This window comes from Peromyscus maniculatus, chromosome X (genome assembly GCF_049852395.1).
Source record: "Peromyscus maniculatus bairdii isolate BWxNUB_F1_BW_parent chromosome X, HU_Pman_BW_mat_3.1, whole genome shotgun sequence".
Classification (NCBI taxonomy): domain Eukaryota; kingdom Metazoa; phylum Chordata; class Mammalia; order Rodentia; family Cricetidae; genus Peromyscus; species Peromyscus maniculatus.
Window position 1 is genome coordinate 137,030,151 of NC_134875.1, and position 22,615 is coordinate 137,052,765.

General features: G+C 39.6%; 1 protein-coding gene across 1 annotated transcript; it reads left to right on the forward strand.

Annotated features, from left to right (window-relative positions):
- Nucleotides 1–444: 444 nt before the first annotated feature.
- On the forward strand, nucleotides 445–3,376 carry LOC102913600 (protein S-Myc-like). The gene has a single exon (XM_006998125.4). It carries the CDS (start codon nucleotides 1,162–1,164, stop codon nucleotides 2,464–2,466), a length of 1,305 nt encoding a protein of 434 aa, XP_006998187.1. The 5' UTR covers nucleotides 445–1,161; the 3' UTR covers nucleotides 2,467–3,376.
- The last annotated feature ends 19,239 nt before the right edge of the window (nucleotides 3,377–22,615 follow it).

The following is a 22,615-nucleotide window of genomic DNA, read 5'->3' on the forward strand; positions in this document are numbered from 1 at the left end:
TAGCTGTGGTTTTATAAAATCAGGGATGTCAGCATTGGGAGCACGTACATTTATAGTCTAGCTTCTTTTTATGGTGCTGAGATCAAATTCAGATCCCTGCACATGTCAGGCAAGCTTTCTATTACTTTCTAAGCCTTAGTTATATCTTCTTTATGAATTCTTCTTTTGTTCAGCATATAGTGACTTTTTGTGTCTTAAAGTGTATATTTTGCTGGTTATGATTATGGCTACTCCTGCTTGATTATATTTGCTTAGACTATCATTTTCCATATTTTCACTCAGTCTGTTTCTTTGCAGAGAGATTATTTTCTTGTAAACAACATACTTCTGGAATGTGTCTTATCCCAAGTAGATTCTCTGTGTCTTTTAATTGGAGAATTAGGATTATTATACTCATTGTAATAAGTGGGTAATAACTGTAATTTAATTCTTCTTGTTTCAAATATTCTGAGTTCATCTCTTCCTCTCATTTTACACGTTTTATGTTCTGTTCTACTGGTAATGTTTATTCCTTTCCTTTTCTCATTTGCATGTCTACTCTTATATGGGATATTTTCCTTCAGGAGCAGTCATGTTTGTACCTATGTTTCTTCCTCTTTTGAGTGGAGGTTTCCATAAGCACCTCCTTAATGCTCATCTAGTGGTCCTGCATTCCCACAATTTATGCTTTTCTGAGATCATATCTCTCCTTTTATTATGGAGGGTAATCTTGCTGTGTATACTAACCTCGGTGGAAAGTTGTTTTCTTTGGGGATTGGAAAGGCATCATCAGTGCCCTCTGTCCTTGAAAGTTTCACATGAAGTGATAATCATCTGTCTGGACCTGGTGGGTGGATTCAAAGGAGGGTGGAGGAGGAAGGCACAGGACCAGGACACGATGCTCCCGGGAAGATGCTCCTTAGAACTGGGTTGGAGCCAGGACAGCCCTAGTTAGGCACAAGGGCAATCAAACTGCAGCCACCAGGAGGACCCGTCTGTCCCTAAAGCCCACCGGAGATCCAGCACAGAAAAGCCTCGGATTGGATCCCCCGGTAGTCCTGGAGAGTGTTGCAGGTTGGTTGAGTCCTACACCCTGTGTGACCCCCAGGGGACGGAAGCACCCCTACATTTAAAAAGAGCTGAGAAGTAAGAAGTGTTTAGTCACCAGCCGGAGACTAACGGATGCTCAGCTGCACTACATCCACCATGCCCGGGATGATCTGCAAGAACTCAGACCTGGAGTTTGACTCGCTGAAGCCCTGCTTCTATCCGGAAGAAGATGACGTTTACTTTGGCGGTCCCAACTCGACGCCTCCGGGGGAGGACATCTGGAAGAAGTTTGACCTGTTGCCTACGCCTCGGTTGTCACCCAGCAGTGCCTTGGCGGAGCACAGCCTGGAGCCAGGGAACTGGGCCACCGAGATGCTGCTGCCTGAGGCCGACCTATGGGGTAACCCGGCAGAGGAGGATGTTTTTGGCCTGGGAGGACTCCGCGGCCTCACCAGCAACCCGATTATTCTTCAGGACTGCATGTGGAGTGGCTTCTCCTCCCGGGAGAAGCTGGAGAGTGCGGTAAGCGAGAAGCTGCCGGATGGCTGTGGGTCCCTGGCCGCCAGCCCCAGCACCTCCGCCCCCGGAGCGGCAGCCGCCGCCAGCTCCGCGGGCCACGCGCGCAGCGGAACAGCAAGTGTGGGGCGTGGGAAAGCCGCCTGGCTCACGGAGCTCGCCCACCTGGACTCGGAGTGTGTGAACCCTGCTGTGGTCTTCTTCCCGGCGAATAAGCGCAAGAAGGTGCCGGTACGGGCTATCCCCGCTAGTGCCGGCACTGCCCGCACTAGAATCATCCGTAGTGACCACCAGGCCTTCAGCACCTCCAGAAGGGACATCCTGAGCAACTCAGGTACTGAGGAGGAAGATGAAGAGGAAATCGATGTGGTCACGGTGGAGGAGACACAGTCCTCCAATACTGTCACCAGGCTCCCCACCGCGGCGTGTCCTGGGAACGCAGCGCTGGGCTCCCGGTGCGTGCAGTCCAGCGAGCTGATCCTGAAGCGCTGTGTCCTCATTCATGAGCAGCACAACTATGCCGCGCCACCGTTGCCCTATGTGGACAGCGAGGACGCGCCGCCGCGCAAGAAAGTCAAGAGCAAGGCTTCACTAAGGCCCCTCAAGTGCGTCCTCCCGCTGAAACCTGCGAAATTGGGTCCCCGCAACCCAGACTTGGGGGACAATGAGCGGCGCCGCAACCACAACATGATGGAGCGCCAACGCCGTGACAATTTGCGCTCCAGCTTCCTGAACCTCAGGGACCTTGTGCCTGAGCTGGTGCACAATGAGAAGGCGGCCAAGGTGGTCATCCTGAAAAAGGCCACTGAGTACATCCACACTCTGCAGGCTGATGAGTACAAGCTGCTGGTGGAAAGGGAGAAACTGCACGCAAGAAAACAGCAGTTGCTGAAGAAAATTGAACACTCTGAAACGTACTAAATATTTCTTAAATGGACAGTCACTGATGTTTTGCACATGTTGACTTGAAAAAAAAAACCTATTGTGTTGACATTAAAAATGTTGGTTTACCTTCATATTGGTCCCTTGTCAAGTTTGGAGCTGGATAGGGAGCAAATCATGGAGTTCTAGTGGGGCCTTGGAAAGTCTAGGAATAGGATGCTAGGTGACTTCTTTCTTTCCTCTAACCTCGGTGATGGCCATGAAAGTTCAGGATAGTTGGGAACCTTGGAAGGCTATTGAAGCCATGTTTACTCCAAGTTTCCAGAGTTACTTCTCCTTTTTCCAGGAGTGATTACATTCCAGTAGATGCCACAGAAAGGGAGTCCGCATTTGATGTCCCTGGAGGGAACATTTCTGTAAATTCCATAAACTTGCCCACCAAGAGGTCAGTCTTACACTGGAAGTTCACACTTAGTGTCGTGATGACACCTCAATGTTTGAGGAGCATGTTTTGTATACAAATATATTGTCAATCTCTGTTGTGTACTGTACTAATTCTTACACTGTGTACTTTAGTATGAAGCTGATCCGTAACTAAATTTGATAATGATGTTTACATATGAAGATGAAGAGTGAAGGTTTTTAGTAGATATGACTTTATCACTTTTTTGAACTAAGAAACTTTTTAAAGAAATTATATATGTATATTCTCTGTCTTTCTGTTAGTGTATTGGTTCATGTGTGATGTGTAGACATGGATAAATGCAAAGTTGTGTGTTTAATTTCTACAAAATATGTACACTTTGAAATACCTCATGTTATTATGAAATAAATATAAATTAAATGATTTTTTAAAAAGAAAATTTCTGGTAACAGAAATGCTTTTCCACTAATTAGTTTGCCCTTAAATGTGATTTGGTGTTTCTGTTTCACAGATTTTAATATTCTTTCTCTGATCTGCACTTTTGGTTACTTAATCATAATATGCTGTAAAAAGGTTCTCTCTTGGTCAGATCCATTTGAAATAAACTCCTCTTGTACTTGCAGATTCATGGATTTCCTAAAATGTGGGGAATTTGCCGCTGTAGTCCACTGAATAGGTTTAATATACTCTTCGCTTTCCTCAGGTATGTCACTGAGCCAGATGTTTGGTCTTATAATGGTCTCAAAAAGATCTTATGTCTCAGAAATGTTCTTCCTTGATTCTTCTTTTTTCACTATTCGTGTGTGAAAATATGACCACATAATCATGTTCAAGTTCAGATATTCTTTTCTCTACTTAATTGAACTTATGCAGGCTTTCAATATTTTTAATGTATATTAACCATACCAAATAATGGATTCATTATATCATTTTCATATATGGATACCAAGTACAATGTTAATATTTAACATCCTTCACCCTTTCTTGGTCCTTTCCCCATACAGTAGTTGCCATTCTGTATTTTTATCTTTTCAAATATGTGTTCTACATATGACAGAAAACCTGATGCTTATCTGAAGTAGCTTATTTGTTTAGAATTACAATTTCCATTTTCATACCAATGATATAACTTCATTCATTATATGGCTGAATGTACTTTATTGTGTATGTGTGTCTGTCTTTTTTATTTCATATAGATAATTTTATCTCTTTTATATGCTTTCTCTAGGTGTTATTTTTCATGGTTGGATTTATTTTTGATTTTTATATTTATTGTTTGAGAATTTCATACATGAATATACTATCACACTTTCTTTATCCATTTACTTATTGGTGTTAAGCTAGGACAATTCCAGGATTTGGCTTTTTTGAACAGTACAACAATGAACATGAGGATTCAGATATATGTTCTTCATGGCAAGTTTGGTTCTTTTGAACACACACACACAGTATATGAACTAATTTGCATTACTGTTGGAAGTGTAATCAGTGTTCCATTTTTACCATATTTTCAGTAATGTTTGCTACATGTTATTTTGTTGGTAATATGTTAACTGAAGTGAGGTAGAATCTCAATGTAGTTTTGATTTGAATTTCTGCAATGGCTATGGATTTATGGTCTTCTCTACTTACAGAGAACCATCTGTTCAATTCATTGGCCCATTTATTGATAGGATTGCTTATTTTTCAGTGTTTAGCTATTTGACCTCTTTACATATTATTGATAGTTAAATATTCTGTTAGAAGAACAGTTGGCAGAGATTTCTCTCACTTTATAGGTTATCCATAGACTCTGGTAAATTGGTTGCTGTGCTTTTGAATTGGATGGAATCCTATTTGCCCATTCTAGTTCATTCTTGAGCTATTGGAGACTTATTCAGAGAGTAGTTGCCTGTGTGTTATATCTTAATGTATTTTCCTATACTACTTTCAAAGTTCCTACACACATATTAAAGACATTCATCATTTTGAATATTGTGTGGAATAAGAGAGAGGTCTCAAGGTTGAGTCTTCCACATACAAATATCCAGTTTTCACAGCATTTAATTGTTGTAGAGGCTAGGTTTAAGAAACTTTTGTCAAAAGCAGCTATTTGTAGCTGCATGGATTTATTTATTGATTATCTCATCTACTCAGTTAGTCTATGTGCCTGTTTTTGTGCAGGAACTGTGAAGATTTTCCTACTTTGCCTCTGTAATATAATTTCAAATCAGGTTTTGTGATATAGTCAACATTGCTTTTATTCCCTTCAGGATAACATTAACCTCACAGTCTTTTGTACTTTCACATGAATTTTAGGAGTTTGTTTTTTGTTTCTATTTCTGTGAAGAATATCATTGGAATTTTGACGGTGATTGCATTCAATCTATAGATCATATTTGTTAATATTGCCATTTAATATTAATTTGCTAATTCATGAGCATACAATATCTTTTTATTTTATAATATCTACTTCAGTTTCCTACTTCTGTGCTTTATAATTTTCATTACTGAGTTTTCTATGCCCTTGGTTAGTTACATTCCTATATAGATTTGGAACTATGAATGTGTTTTTTTCTGATGTGTTTCTCAGAACATTAGTACTTAGTGTCTTCACTACTTTTCTATTGGTGTGATAAGACATCATGATCATGGCTACCTGTAGAAGGAAGAATTTATTTGGGGCTTTACAGTTTTAGAGGGTAAGTCCATGATCATCATGGCAGGAGGCACAGCAGCAGACAGGCGAGCATAGATCTGGGGCACTAGTTGAAATATTACATCCTTATCTATAAGCATGAGACAGAGAGAGGTCTGACTGGAAATGGCACTGGCATTTGAAACCTCAAAGCCATCTATCTATTCCAACAAGGTTATACCTAACCCTCCCCAAACAGTTCCACCAACTGGGGACCAAGCATTTAAGTTTGAGCATATAGGGGTATTCTCATTCAAAGTTCACACTTCATATATAGAAAAACATTTTGATTTTATATACAGTTACCTTACTGAATAAGTTTATTGAATCTAAAAGTCATACATTTGAGTCTTTAAAGTATAAAATCTTGTCATTTTGTAAACAGAAGTAATTTGACTGCCTACTTTGATATAAGAATTATTTTCATTTCTTCTCTTACTGTTTTGAGTAGAAATTTTTTTTTCTTGTTCAACCATGTTCATTGTGGCTTTTTTAAAAGGCTTTGTCCCCAGCTTTATTAAGCTGCGTCTGAATGCCTTGCATTGTGTTAGCAATTTTTTTCTTTTTATTAAGAGATTTTCTATTCATTTTACATATCAACCATGGATTCCCCTGCCTTCCCTCCTCCTACCTTCCAGTGTTCCCCTCTCCAACTCACCCCCCATTCCCACCTCCTCCAAGGCAAGGTCTCCCCTGGGAAGTCAGCAGAGCCTGGTACATTCAGTTGAGGCAGGTCCAGTCCCCTCCTCCCTGCACCAAGGCTGAGCAAAGTGTCTCAGCATAGGCACTAGGTTCCATTAAATCTGGCTCATGCACTAAGGACAGGTCCCGGTCTCACTGCCTGGGGGTCCCCTAAACATTGAGTAGAAATTTAAACACTATTGAATAAGCATAGAGTCAATCCATATCCATCTTCGTCCCTGGGTAATAGTTTCAGTTGTCTTCCACTTAGTATTATGATTTTATAAATATATCACATGTAGCTAGCATTCATTAATTTGAGTTATGATCCTTTAATTCCTAAAATATTATTTTTATCATGAAAAGCAGTTGTATTTTGGTGAAAGTCTTTTCTCTCTATTCATTGAAATGATAGTGTTTTTCCCCTCATACTATTTATATATTGTACATTTTTATTTGTGTATATTGAAACTTGCTTGCTTGCTGAATTGAAGCTAACTTTATCATAATATGCGATTTTCTAAAAATATATTTTTCAGTTTGCTTTTAAGTATTTTATTGGCTATATATTCATTAAGAAATATGGTCTGTAGTCTTCATTTCTTGTTTATGGTAATTCAGTTTTAATATCAGGCTAACACCTGCTTTTTATTTATGGAAAGGTTTGAGGAGCATTGGCATTCATTCTTTAAAGGTGTTATGAAATTCAAAGATGATTCTGTCTGGTACTGAAATTTTGTTCTTCTTTTTATTGCTATTTCAACTTTATTACTCATCATAGTATCAAAATGATTTTGGTCCAGACTCTTCATATCTGTCCTGTTCTTGTGATGAACATCAAAAGATCAGCAGCATCACAGAATATAGTGTAGCAAGTAGACAGGGCTTATTGTGAAAAGCAAGGCAGAGGATACTCTCAGGGGGTGAGAGCTGGCAATGAACACTGAGACCATTACACTGACCTTCATACATGGCAAAGTTCAGGCTATTTTGTATAATCTGTAAAATAAACATTTTTATCTTGGGGTCTTTGACTAGGTGATTGATAGGTCTCTTTGTACTGACTCTAACAGGTCAGTGGTGTGTATAACAGAAGGGTATGGATTTATTATTGGCCAGAAAGCTTCCTGCTATATATAATAATCATATGAAGTTTAGGATTTTTGATGCTAGGTTTAGATAGCTACTGATTAATGGCTTTCAAGCAGTCCCAAGTATAATACATCCTTCTAGATCCAGAAATGTGACTCAGGAACTAACCTTTTAATCAATAATAAAAACCATGTTGTCCAATATGGTATATATTCACCTATATGTGGATATTAGCTGATAAGTCAATGATAATCAAGCTACAACCTGTAGAACCACAGAAGGTAGGTATAGAGTAAGGGACAGCGGTGGCGGGGAGAATGACAATATTGTTTCCATACTACCCCTCAAATGGCCCTTAATTTTAGTTGTCTCTCTCTCTGTATTCCCTCCTTCATCCCCCTCCTCTTTCTTGACTTGATCCTCCCATTACACCCTGAGCCATCCATTTGAGGGGTAGTATGGAAACATAATATTGTTGGGGGAATTCCTGCAGGGCTGCAGCTGGTTTCATTCCAGACTGTTAGCATCCAGCTTTAATCTGCCTTTTGTGATTGCTGCCTTTTGTCTCTGGAGCCTTCTATGTGAATCTTGCCTGAGAGAAAGGTGCAAAGCCTATGCAAAACTTGCCTGGGGGACAATCCGGAAAACCGTGATATTCCTTAATGGTGAATTTGCATTTGGCATTGTTCCTTTGGGGAGCTTAGATTAGAGGTTTTGGGATACAGAAATTAACTGGCTAAAGGTGTAAATTGGAAAACAATAAAAAAATAAAAAAGCCCTTTGCTAAGCTATAAGTGAGTGAGTCCTGAGAGGCTGATCCCCGTGCAGTTGGGAAGACTAAAGTCGTCCTGAAAGTGCTCTGTGCCTTTTTTCCACAGACCCGGGTGAACCCACACTCGATACACAACATAATATAGTAGAAGCTTCCTAGGGGACGATGGCACAAAGTTTGTGAGAGTAACCAACCAATGTCTGATTTGACTTTGATTAAGGCCCCTGCATGAGATGGAACCCATACCCGACATTGCTTGGGTGACCAAGAACCAGAAACTACATAGCCCAGGGACCCAGGGTCAAACCAAATACTACTGCTCTAAAAAAAAAAAGGTAGTGATAAAATGACTCCTATACTCATAGATCAGTGACTTGTTGAGTTTCTTCAGAGATGCTCCCTTCTGCAGCAGGCAGGGCGGAGGGGGGAATACAGAGACCCACAGCTAGACGTCATGCAGAGAGACCTTGGAACACTCAGCCCTAAATGGAATGTCTTTATCAATTCCCTCCCCTTAGGACTCAGGAAACCCTATGGAAGAGGAGGCAGAACGAGCCTGGAGTCAGAGGGCATGGAGGACACCAAGAGAACAAGGCCCTCTAAATCACATGAGCAAAGCTAATATAAACTCATAAAGACTGAAGCAGCATGTATAGGGATTGCACAGGCCTGCACTAGGTCCTCTGCCTATGTATTATGGCTTCCAGTTTAATGTTTTTTATGAGATTCCTGAGTTTTCAAGCAAGTGGCTCTGTTTCTTGTGCCTTCTCTTTGGCTCTTTCCTTTCTCTCTCTCTTCTCTCTCTCTCTCTCTCTCTCTCTCTCTCTGTCTTGTCCAACCCTGATGTGTTAGTTTTTGTTTTGTCTTATTATAGTTTTATATTATATTATATTATATTATATTAATCCCTCAGAAGCCTGTTTGTTTTCTAATGAGAGACAGAAAGGTGTGGATCCAGATGGGAAAGGAGGTGGGGAAGAACTGGGAGGTGTGGAGACAGGAGAAACTATAATCAGGATATATTATGTGAGAAAATCTATTCTTAATAAAAGAGTAAAAAAAAATGTCCTACTTGTTGCACTAGTCACTGATGGTAAGGAAGGATAATGTACTTAAAACATAATATCTACCTACCTATTTGTTTATATAGTTCAGATTCACTTGGTTCAGATTTAGTAGGTTCTTTGTTCCTAAAATATTACCTATATCTTTTTGATTTTCTAGTTTATTATAACATAACCTTTCAAAAATATTCAAACTAACCATTTTGGTTAGTTTGACTAAGAGTTTATCAATATTTTTGTATTTTTAATGAATCCATTTTTGTTACACTATTTCTTAGCATTTTTCCTTTAGATTTTGTTTCATTAATTTATACCATATTATATCTTTATGTGTACTATGAGGTTTGATTTGTTTGGTTTTATAAGAATTTGAAATATATTAGATTATTTATTTGGGATAACTGATTTTATGTAATTACTCATAACTATATACTTACCCCATAAAATTGACTTTGCTGTATTGAGAAAGCTCTGTTATATTTTAATCTCCACGTGATTTGAGTTTTGCCATTTCTGCTCTGATTTCTTCAGTGTCTCACTAATCGAGAATTTATGGTTCAATATCTATGTTAGTATAATTTCTATTGTTTTCATATCCTAAATTGTGATATATTTTTGGAAAACAGTAGTGGGATTCTGAAAGGAATGTATATTCTACAGATGTTAGATGGATTCTGTAAATGTCTGTCTATGACCTTTTGTTCTGTACACTCCAAAGATTTATTTACAATAGCCATCCTTTAAGTTTGGCATAATTGAGTGTATCAGTTAATTTTTTTGTTGTTGTTGCTGTGATAAAATACCATGACAAAGGCAACTTATGGAAGGAAGTGTTTATTTTGACTTACAGTTCCAAGGGGAGTTGATAATGTCAAGGAAGGCATGGCAGCCAGCAGTCAGCTCCCAGTGATGTAATTCCTCTAGTAAAGCTGTACCTCCTGAAAGTTGCATAACCTCTCCAAACAACACAACCAATTGGGCACTGAGTATTCAAAACCTGAGCTTGTGAGGGACATTTCTCATTCAAACCACCACAGTGGGTTTATTAAGTACATAACAAGAAAAAGAAGAACAAGTTAACAAGTAGTTAATAGATAGACACAGCAGATAGCAAAATGTCATCAAATCAGGTACTCAAACCATCAAATAGTAGGCTACTTAGGTTTTTGTCAACTTGACACAAACTAGTCATCTTGCAAGAGGTAAACTCAATTAAGAAAATGCCTCTATCACATTGCCTGTATGCAGGTTTATTTGGGATTTCTTTTAATTAATGATTGATGTGGGAGATCCCAGCCCACTATGGGTAGTGCCATCCCTGAAGAGGTGTTCTTGAGTTGTATAAAAAAGGAAGCTGAGCAATCCATGAAGAGTAAGCAGTGTTTCTCCATGCTCTCTGCTTCAGTTCCTGCCTCCAGATTCTTGTCCTGCTTGAGTTCCTGCCTTGATTTCCCTCAGTGATGGACTGTCTTCTGGGAGGTATAAGCTAAATAAACCCTTTCCTCCCTGTTTCAGTTAAGGTTTATATTGCTGTGAAGAGATACCATAACCACAACTGTTATAAGGAAAACATTTAATTAGGGTGTCTTACTTACAGTTTCAGAGGTTCAGTCCATTATCATCAAGACAGGGATCATGGTGGAGTACTGACAGGTATGATGCTGGAGTAGTAGCTGAGAGTCCTACATCTTGCAGTAAACAGGAAGTGACTGAGACACTTGGCTGTATCCTGAGCATAGGAAACTTCAAAGTCTTCCCCCACAGCAACACATTTCCTCCAACAAGGCCATATCCAATCCAACAAAGCCACACCTCCTAATAGTGCCACTACCTGTGAGATTCTGGGGGCCAATTACATTCAAACTACCACACTCCCCAAGTTGCTTTTATTCACTTATCCCAACCATAAAAAGCAAACTAGGACAATTAGAGGCAACTGGAGCATCCTAACTGGCAGAGCAGAGCAAATATAGGTGATATTATCAAATAAGGGGCTTACAAATACCTAACAAAAGTCAACTGAGGAAATCCCATTGATGCAATGTCCTGAGTTGAGCACAGGGTCCCTTCTGTCTTAGCTGAGGCTTCCAATAAAATAACACATAGCAGCAGATAGACAATACCAACAAATCAGATACTTACAATCATCCTGCAGAAATGGACTGGGGAAGCCCTGCAGAAACAGTCATACTAGTTTTATCAATTGAAAGTAAATAAATTGTTATCAATTTTGTAAACAATGAACAGTTGAATTTTGTTTCCAAATCCAATCAGCTAACCTGCATGTTTAATTAGAGAGTGAAGCCATCTTATATTTATCATTACTTTTGAGCTATATTTCTGATTTCTGTAATTTTGTTCTTCATTTTTCTGATTGGTTCAAACATTATTCACTCTTTTCATTTTTCCCCTGTTCATCTTAGGGATATAATTACTAATTTACTGAGGAAAGTAGGTAAATGACTCTTTCCTAGTTCCTATTTGTTTGTCCCTGTAGCTAGAGTTTTCTTGCCTTGCCCACAGTCAGGACAAATCTGTCACCCGCCAGTCCCACAGCCGCTCAGACCCAACCAAGTAAACACAGAGACTTATATTACTTACAAACTGTATGGCCGTGGCAGGCTTCTTGCTAACTGTTCTTATAGCTTAAATTAATCCATTTCCACAAATCTATACCCTGCCACGCAGCTCGTGGCTTACCGGCATCTTTTCATGCTGCTTGTCAGGGTGGCGGCTGGCAGTGACTCCTTCTTCCTTCCTGTTCTTTCTTTTCTCCTCTCTGTTAGTCCTGCCTATACTTCCTGCATAGCCACGGGCCAATCAGTGTTTTATTTACTAACCAATCAGAGCAACACATTTGCCATACAGAACATCCCACAGCATGTCCCATTTGTTTACAACTACCTTTCCTCATTCTCTTTGTATAGTGATATATTAGGTAGCAGGTAGATAAATGCAATGGAGACATGAGTACTGAGTGTCTGATAAATAAGGGGACAGGTGATGTTGTACAGTCTTATACCTCAAAACTTGCTAATATCAGTGTAAGCAAAAAGAAGACACAGTTCTCATATTGCTCATCTAATGGCACTTTAGAAAATTACTCTGACAAAGAGAAATAGCTTCAATTGGTTCTAGCCCACTGGGTTGATTGAAGATGAATTTTGACTCATTAACATTACTGTCATTGTAATCTCAGTCCCCCGCCCCCCCCCCCAGGTTCTGTGGAGTTTTCTTCAGCTAAAAGCATATGATACATCCATACATATGAGTCAGGAGAGCTGACAGGCATCACTCCTGAGGGGGAGAAACTGAAGGGAATTAGATGGCAATCCTCTAAAAATGGACTGAAGATACCTGCTTGCTACAACTTGGGGCTGCCCACTCTTATTGCCAGTGCATCGCCTCTTTCCGTAAATCCTCTTCTCTGCTTTGCTATTTTTATGCTTTGTTTTAATTCTTTGCTAGGAAAGCAGGAAGTATCTGGTAAGATATCTTTACTTATCGTCCCAGTACTGCTTTAATGTTCATGAATTGTTTTGGTTTGTGATGATCTCAAGGCTTATCTTATTGTGATTGCTCGACCATATTTAAAGATAATTTCGCTGAATATAGTAACCTTTGTTGGCAGTTCTCTGGGTTAGAAACAAATTGCAAAAACGTTGAGGATCACCATTGCGACATCTAATGTTATTCTGAGTTTGTCTTTTTAAGTGAATGTTATGGCTACAGAGTAAGGACATTATGCTTACAAATTTACCGTAATGTCTTTACTCTATAGCCCTAACATTTCAACTATAATGTGATGTAAAGGGGTTCTTTACTTATCCTGTCTATTTTGTGTCTTAAATGCCTTCTGGAAGTACATGTCTGTACCTTTGCCTTAATTTGGGAAGTTTTGTGCGATAACTTCAGTAAACAGATTCTTTTATGCCTTTAATTTGTATCTTGGCTCCTACGGACATTTAGGTTTTGTCTCTCAATCATTGAAAGTAGTTTCCATGATTGCTTTTGGGTTTTTTTTTTATTACTGTTTGAATGTTATGTTTTATTGGTGTCTTCTATTATCATTTTTCTTCTGTTTCATCTAGTGTATTGACTTTCACTGCGTTTTTTTTTATTTGACTTATTGAGCAATTCATTTCCAGAATTTTTGGTTTTTTTTTTTTTTCAGAATCTCAGTTTCATTCCTAAAGTTCTCATCCATATTGCTACATTTTTATACACCCTGAATTGATTTTCTTACATAATTCATCTGAATTTTTAAATTCCCTTTGAAGTAATTATTATCTAATTTTTGAAATTAGATTGATTCTTTGATATGTCAACCATTTTAGTCCTCAGTTACTGAGGATTTGTGACCTCTAGGAGGGAATGTGCTACCTTGATTTTTCATAATTAATAAGTTTCTTTGTTCTCATTTGTACATCTCTTGAGATAAGTATATCTTCTTTTTATTTGAAGGTATTCCCAGTAAGCAGCCTTCATTACTCAAGCCTTAGTATCCCTCAGAATAGAGAAAACAAATTGTCATGAGAATACCAAACCACATATGAAAATGCAATTAAAATCAAAGCCAATTGGCTTGGAGATACAGCTCAGTGATTAAGAGCACTGGTTGCTCTTGCAGAGGACCTGAATTCAGTTCCCAGTACCCACATGACTGTTTACAACTTTCTGTAACTTCAATTCCAGGGAATCTGGCACCCTCTTCCTACCTCTGTGGGCACCAGACACACTCACAGTATACATATATACATGCAGGTGAAACACTCATACACATAAAACAATATAATAATTTAAAAATGAAAACCAAAGCCAACTACTGCTACCAGAAGCCATAGGACAAAAATAGTAAGACTAATAAATATTAATTTATGAGGTTAAAATTAACTAAGGGAATGGTATGCATAATAAATGAACAAACAAAATAAAAAAAGAGGGCTGGGAAAGGGAAAAGTAAAGAAAAAAATTTAAATATAAGAAAATTAAAAGGGACTAAAGAGATGGCTGAGGGCCTAAGAAGGAATACTGTTCTTGTAAAAGAGTTTGGTTCTCAGCACCCTTTCAGAGGCCCAAAACTGTCTGTAACTTCAGCTGCAGCAGATTTCATACCCTCTTCTGATTTCCAGGTGCAAATGCATTCATTTGCATATATCCTAACACAGACACATATACATAATTAAAAATAAAAATGAATCTTAAGAGAAGAAAAAGTAAAATTAAGAGGAGGAGGAGAATGTGAGGACAAGTGAGAGGAAAAACAGCAATAAATAAAAAAGGTCCTATTAATCAAAGAAACATATAAAACAAATGCTATTTATCTTTATCAAGATAAGCACAGTACAAAAAATAAAATAAGAGGGAAATTAAAATACAATTACAAACGTTAAAAAGAAAAAGATTGTTTCATTTTATTTTTGTTAACTTTTTACATTTTACTTTGTGTGTGTGTGTGTGTGTATACATACATGGATGTGTACATGGTGTGTACATGTGATAGCACATGTATGGAGATCAGAGGACAAGTTTGGGGAGTCAGTTCTTTCCTTTCATCATGTGTCCTGGAGATTTAGCTCACGTCTTTAGGCTCTATGGCAAGTGCCTTTACCTGCTGGGCTATCTTTCAGGCTTCTTTGTTTTTTAATGACAAAGAATTCAAGAATTCTACTCCTAGGTCTTCTCATGTTTGAGCGTTCCAGGTGGAGGGGTAGTGGATTCTGTTGGAATCTCTTGTCATTCTTGCTGTTCAACTTGGTTCTGTGTGCTAGCTGAGTCATAGGCTGCTAAATGACCAGTTTTGTAGTGCAGGTTTACATTTACTTAAAAAAAATCCCCTTCTCTGTGCTGGAGAGTCTTCTGGCTGCCATAAGCTTTGTAATCTGTAGACCTAGTTGGTTTGTATTCATTCTAAAAGTCCCCAGTTTTACATTAAGGGGTGGTTCATATCAAAACTGTAAAGTGCATCGAAGAATGGATGAAGTAAACAGTTGAAGGAACCCAAGGATGAAAAAATCCAGTGATTCATTGGACTTAGGCTCAGAGTTCAAACTTCTGCCTGGCAACAAAGCACACATAGCAGGAAGGCATCTTCAGCACCCAAGCGATTTGCTGGCCATGTATTTACAACTATCAGTTTCCACGTTCATTCTCAAATGATGGGACTTTTTCATTGCCACACAAAGTGAACCAGAAACCACCACACCTTTCACAGCCTGGGTTGCTTGCTACCTGAAATTCTCAATGTAGCTACTACCATTTTTCATGACTGTGCCGTGTGTGTGTGTGTGTGTGTGTGTGTGTGTGTGTGTGTGTGTGTTGACTTCCACTCAGACACTGTGGCAAGATGTCCACAAGTTCCCTGAGTTGTTGTGACTGTTTCTTTTTATCAAGTCCCTACATCACCTCCTTCTAAAATAATTGAGCCTCCTCTTAAGGTGGCACCTGGCCACAACACTCGAAGATATGAGAAACAACAAAATAAACGTCCTCTCCAATGTTGATCTGCTACTCAGGGGGAGTCATTGTTCTACAAAATCTTCCTACTGCACTTAAGGATTGCAAGAATCATAGGTTCTCACCTATGGTGGAATGTTGCTAGGAATGTCAGTCTATTTTCCCCGGAGGGGCTTGGATTAACTTTTAATTGTAGCTTTGGCATCTCTCTCACCAAGGAGCCAGAAATGAAGATGCCAGGCGTTTGTTATTTTTCTCTCTGTGTTTGTTTCTTTTGCCTTGCTTTTTAAAAAGTGAGACAGTTGATGAGCTTGAACTGTTTGGGAGGCCCCCAGGCAGTGGGACAGGGAGCTGTCCTTGGTGCATGAGCTGGCTTTTTGGAACCTAGGGCCTATTCTGAGACACTTTGCTCAGCCTTGGTGCAGGGAAGAGGGGACTGGACCTGCCTCAACTGAGTCTACCAGGCTGGGCTGACTCCCCAGGGGAGACCTTGCCTTGGAGGAGGTGGGAATGGGGGGCTGGATTGGGGGGGGAAGGCTGGGGGGGAGGAGGGAGGACAGGGGAATCTGTGGCTGATATGTAAAATTAAATTAATAATAAAATAAAAATATTTATTAAAAAAACTGAAACCACAGATTCCCCTCTCATCCCCCCCACCCCGGCTTCCCCCTCCCAGACGTACCCCTTTTCCCCTCCTCCAACAGGGTAAGTTCTCCAATGAGGGGACAGCTAAGTTGAGGCAAGACCAAGCCCCTCCCCACTGCGTCAAGGGTGCGCAAGGTGTCCAACCGTAGGGAATGGGATTCAGAAAGCCAGCTCATGCACCAGCGATAGATCCTGATCACACTGCCAGGGGCCCCTCAAACAGACCCAGCTACACAACTGTCTCCCGTATGCAGAGGGTCTAGTCCAGTCCCATGCAGGTTCCACAGCTGTCAGTCTAAAGTTAGTGAGTTCCTTTGAGCTTGGTCAATTGTCTCTGTAGACTCCCCCATCATTATCTTGACCCCCCCTTTTTCATATAATCCCTCTTCCCTCTCTTTGACTGGACTCCCAGAGCTCGGCCTGGTGCTTGGCTGTGGATCTCTGCATCTGCTTCCATCAGTTGCTGGATGAAGGCTCTATGATGACAGTTAGGGTAGTCATCAATCTGATCCTAGGGTAGGCCAGTTCAGACACCCTCTCCACTATTGCTAGTGGTCTAATTTGGGGTCATCATTGTGGATTCCTGGGAATTTTTCTGGCACCAGGTTTCTCCCTTACCCCATAATGTCTCCCTCTATCAAGATATCTCTTTCATTGCTCTCCCACTCCACCCCTCCCCCAGATTGACCATCGCGTTCCTTCATGTTCTCATCCTCCATCCCCTACCCTCTTTTGCGCCCCCATCCTCTGTTTACTCATCGGGAACTCCTCTGTTTCCCCTTCCCAAGGTGATCTGTACATCCCTCTTAGGGTCCTCCTTGTTTCCTAGCTTCTCTGGAGCTGTAGGTTGTAATCTGATACCCTTTGCTTTACATCTAGTATCCACTTACGAGTGAGTACATACCATGTTTGTCTTTCTAAGTCTGGGTTACCTCACTCAGGATGATATTTTCTAGTTTCATCCATTTGCCTGCAAATTTCATGATGTCATTGTTTTTCTTTGCTGAGTAGTACTCCATTGTGTAAATGTACCACATTTTCTTTATCCATTCTTCAGTTAAGGGGCATCTAGGTTGCTTCCAGGTTCTGGCTATTATGAAGAATGCTGCTATGAACATAGTTGAGCAAGTATCCTTGTGGTATGTTTGAGCATCCTTTGGGTGTATGCCCAACAGTGGTATTGCTGGGTCTTGAGATAGAATGATTCTAAATTTCTGAGAAACCGCCATACTGATTTCCCACCAGCAATGGAGGAGTGTTTCCCTTGATCCACATCCTCTCCAACACAAGCTGTCATCAGTGTTTTTAATCTTAGTCATTCTGACAGGTGTAAGATGGTATCTCAGAGTTGTTTTGATTTGCATTTCCCTGATGACTAAGGATGTTGAGCAATTCCTTAAATGTCTTTCAGTAATTTGGGATTCTCTGTTTAGCTCTGTAGTCCATTTTTAATTGAATTGTTTGGTATTCTGCTGTCTAGTCTCTTTATATATTCTGGATATCAGCCCTCTGTCAGATGTAGGGTTGGTGAAGATCTTTTCCCATTCTGTATTGCCTCATGCTTTTTAACCTATTTTGTCATCTGTTCCATGTTTTCAGATGTTTCTCTTCGATTTTTTAGTGTAGAGCAAAGTTTGTCTTTTGCTACCCCGATTCTTGTCTTCCAGAGTCACACATAAGTTTGAGTTATCATCTTACCCATAAATCATCTTATTTGGCTCAATTCAGTTTCTTTTACCAAAAAGGTTTTGTCATTTCAGCCTAAAGATTCTATATATGTTTTGTTAGTTTTATTCTTTATGAATTTTATTTTATTTTGAGAAATTTACAAATAATTTTGTGTTCCATGAGATCTTGTATTTTGTGCTCTTCTTGTACTCATACACATTTAATAATTCTAAGATATTTTTCTTTGAATTTTGGGATGGCTCTCTGTATTATTAATTATACCATCTGAAAATGTTTGTATTGATTTCATCCCAACTTGTATTCATCCTTTTTTTTTTTTTTTTGGTTTTTCAAGACAGGGTTTCTCTGTGTAGTTTTGGCGCCTTTCCTGGAACTCACTCTGTAGACCAGGCTGGCCTCGAACTCACAGAGATCCGCCTGCCTCTGCCTCCCGAGGGCTGGGATTAAAGGCATGTGCCACCACCACCAGGCTTTATCTCATTTCTTTATTTTGCCTTATTCCACTGGCTAAATCTTATAATAATGCCTTGGAAAAACGTGATGAATGTGAGCATATTTGCCTTGTTCCTAACCTTGAGTGGGAAATTTTCAGTTTATCACAATTATTATGTTAATTATAGGGGAAATTATACGCATATTTTGTTGTTAAGGAAATTTTCTTATGTGAATAATATGTTAAAAGTTTTAAATTTTATGCTCAAAATTACATAGACATTTTAAACTTTATGTGTTTGGTCCATATATTTCATTTTTCTCTCTTTTTGCAGTGTTCTGCATTACTTAAATAATTAAAATTATCTTTAAGTTTATTTATATTGTTGTTAATTATACCACTATGTAACTCTTTGATAGGCTATTCTAGTTATTATAATAAAGACATTTAACTTTTGGGTTTTTTTTTTTTTTTTGGTTGTTTTTTGAGACAGGGTTTCTCTGTGTAGTTTTGGTTCCTGTCCTGGATCTCGCTCTGTTGACCAGGCTGGCCTTGAACTCACAGAGATCTGCCTGCCTCTGCCTCCCGAGTGCTGGGATTAAAGGCATGCGCCACCACTGCCCAGCTAACTTTTGGTATTTTTAATACTGTGTAGAAAATTCACTTCCGTTTAATTTTCCCTTTCCATCACAATTTCAAAATATTATCTTAATTATTTGGTCTGTAAGCAGAGTTCTACATGAGATGTTATAATCTGTGCTTCACCCACAAAGTAAGACTTAAACAACTCATGATGAAAAGCTTACATTTTCACTCATTCTAATATACTTTCTTCCTTGCAGTTTTAAAATTCATTCCATTATATGTCTTTTCTTTTTTGATAATTTTCTTTTTATTAATTAATTTACTTATTTATATTTTATGTATGAGTGCGCTGCATGTACGCCTGCATGACAGAAGAGGGCATCAGATTCTATTATAGATGGTTGTGAGCCATGATGTGGGTGCTGGGAATTGAACTCAGGACCTCTGGAAGAGCAGCCAGTGCTCTTAACTGCTGACCCATCTCTCCAGCCTGGGGTAAGTTTCTTCTGCCAGGTTTTAGGGAGGTATCTTAGCATTAAATTCTCCTTCTTTTTTGTGCGTTATTTTTTCCTTTGAGAAATGCCTTCTGTCTTCTTCATTCAGATACAAGTTTCATGACTGAGAATTACTTTTTGTACTTGTAAAAATGTGTTTGTTCCCACTGAACTTCATGGTTTTGGATGAAAAATATGATGTCATTTAAATTTGCCTTCTTTCATTGGTCAGTATGTCATAACTTGCACTTATCTCAGTCATTTTGTATTTGCTGAAAACTGTATTTGTAATATACTCTAGTATAAAACTCAGTTGATTGTTCCAGTTTATAGTGTACTATCACTTTGAATTTGTAATTATGCTCACCACATATTGATCCTATTTTTAGTAGTTTTTTGTTTGGCCATTTTCTTAGCCTCCCACATGTCTCTACTTTGGGGATTTGAGTTTTAAAAAACAGAACTTTTGTTATTATTCTCAAGGGTCTTATCTTTGTTCATATTTGTTTTAAGTGTCTATGACCTCTGTTTTTCATGTTGAATGATTTATATTGATATGTCTTTGAGTTCACGTCTACCTCTCATTTTGTCTGATACATCTTTTGTTATATTTTTCCATTTTATAAGTTCTCTTTAGTCATTTTCCTTATTTTATATATATTATCTGAAATTTTATAGCCTTTTTTCAAGAATGCTTACCATTTCTTATTGAAACATTTTTATGATTACTGTAGAAAATATCAAATAATTCTAACATCTGTAATCTCATTTTCAATATCTGGATTTTTTTAGTTGTTCAAGTTGTGATTAATTTTCATTTGTATCCTAGATATTTTGTGTATTGTGGTATGATAATTTGAATTCTATTTCATCTTCTCATTTTATAGATACTCATCCTGTTTTGGTAGCTCCTGATATCCCTTGTGTTGAACATTGCACTCTTCTAGTTTTTATGTGTCATGGAGTTATGAAGCACAATACTGACTTGTATCGAATCACTAGAGTAGAAAGAAAGTCAATCCTCAGTTGAACCCTGCTGACATTATGGGGAGGGAGGACAACAAATCTGCTTAAGTTCATTTCTTCTTGATTCCTTCTGGATTATTGGTGGCAAGTAAGCTGAAAGATCTGCTCTCTCCATCAGTCTTCTGCACCAGTCTAGCAGAGAATCATGATACTTCTCTGCTTCTTTCAGGCATAAGACAGAAAAATTCTCCCATATCCGCTTCATTAATAGTATCCCAGGAGAGGAGTTGGAGCCCTATCAGTTTATCCTCTGAAAAGGATGGAGAATACTATGCTCATCAACTCCAGAATCACCTGGTAGATGGGTTTCTAGGCATGCCTGTGGGAACTATCTTGAGTAGGTTCAGGTTGAAAAACCAGCCCACTCTGGGTATTGCCATTCTCTAGACAGGCGATTCTGGGCTATATAAATGGAGAAAGGCAGCTGAGCAGGAGCATGTATTTATCCCTCTCTGTTTTCTAATTGTGAATGCAATGTGCCCAGATGTCTAAAGCTCTTCCTGTCCTGACCTTTCCTTGAACTGTGAGCTAAAATAAATGCTTTTCAACCTTTAAGTTTCTTTTGTCAGAGTATTTTATCACAGGTACACAGAAGAAACTAAGATACCTGCTAAACCCTTCCAACCTTACTCTACAAAGGTAAATGATTTTTTCTGCCTCTCCTGAAGGGAAATAAATCATTTTCTTACTTGTACTCACTGAGACAGTCCTGCTGGGGAAACACAAATAGGGCCTGGGAAGAAAGATAATTTCCTTGTGTAATTACACTAAAACTCATTTGGTGATGACTTTTATGTCAGTAATTTGTTCAATTATACATTGGTTTAAATTTTTTTTGCCTTGTTAGTTTTCCCCTTTATCAGTGTTTTGGCTAAGGGGAACTAGCTTTTTTGGAAGTTTATGTTCTTAAATTTAACTTTTCTTTGATTCTTTGTGGATTTCACATCATACATTTATTTCAATCCCACTCATCTTCCTGTTCCTTCCCATCTTCCCTCTGCCCTTGCAACCTCCCTCACAAGATAAAAAAAAATTCAAAAGAAAAGAAAAAAAGGAAAATCTCATTGTGGAGGCTGCAGTGTGACCCAGTGAGTCATAGAGTATACCCTTTAGTCCATACATCTTTACTTGCAAATGTTCATTGCAATGAGTCATTGGTCTGGTTCAAGGCCTCTGGCTTCTGCCACACTAGCAATACTGGGCCCTCACTGGGACTCCTCCTGGATATCTGGTTGTTATCCTGTGTCATGAAGATCCTGCAGCTTTGGGTCTGCAGGACTGGCCCCTTCATCTGCTCCCGAAGATCATAGGTGGGGTGGGTGTTGGGATGGACCAACTCAAAGCCTTGGTTCTGGGCCTGGGTGGTTGCTGGGTTGGTCAGTGCACCAGCTCTCCCTTATCCTCACCACCAGAGTCAGCTCTCCAGCACCACCCAGGCTAGCTCACCCTATGCAGTAAGCAGCAAGGGGCAGGGGCAGTTCTGCTCTCACACCCTCAGGACTGACTCACCCACACCTACAGCACCAAGATCAGCTCCTCTGTGCTGGCCAGGTAAAGTACAGGGGCCACTCAGCCGAGTCCTGCAGCTGGTGAGATGCAGGGCCAGCTCTCCCACCTGCCATAGGCACGAGGAGTGGGTGGCTTCTCTCCCTTGCTCACATCACTGTACGGTAGAAAAAGTGGGTGGGACCAGACCTTTCATACACATGTTCTCAGGGCCAGCTCACACACACACCCCATCAATGGGGTCAGTTCTCCTGTGTTGCTGAGGCAAGGTGCAGGGCCCACTCTTCTGAGTGTTACAACTGGTGGGGGGCAGGGTCAGTTCTCCTGCCTGCAGCAGGTGGTGAGGGGTTTGGGGAGGGTAAGGGCATCTTTCCCCATCCTTTCCACTGCAGAGCAGACTAAGGTGGTGGGGCCAGCTCTCCTCTCACACCTTCAGGGATGGCTCACCTGCACCCCAGTCAACAGGGTCAGCTCTATTGTGCTGCCCAAGTTAGGGTTAGCTCTCCCACCTGCCAGAGGCTGTGAGGGGCAGGAATGGGGGGAAGGTATCTCTCCCTCATCCATGTTACCATATGGCAGATGAGGACCAGATCTATGCTCAAGTTCTTGGGGCCAGTTCACCTGGGAAGTATATGTTCTTGAGT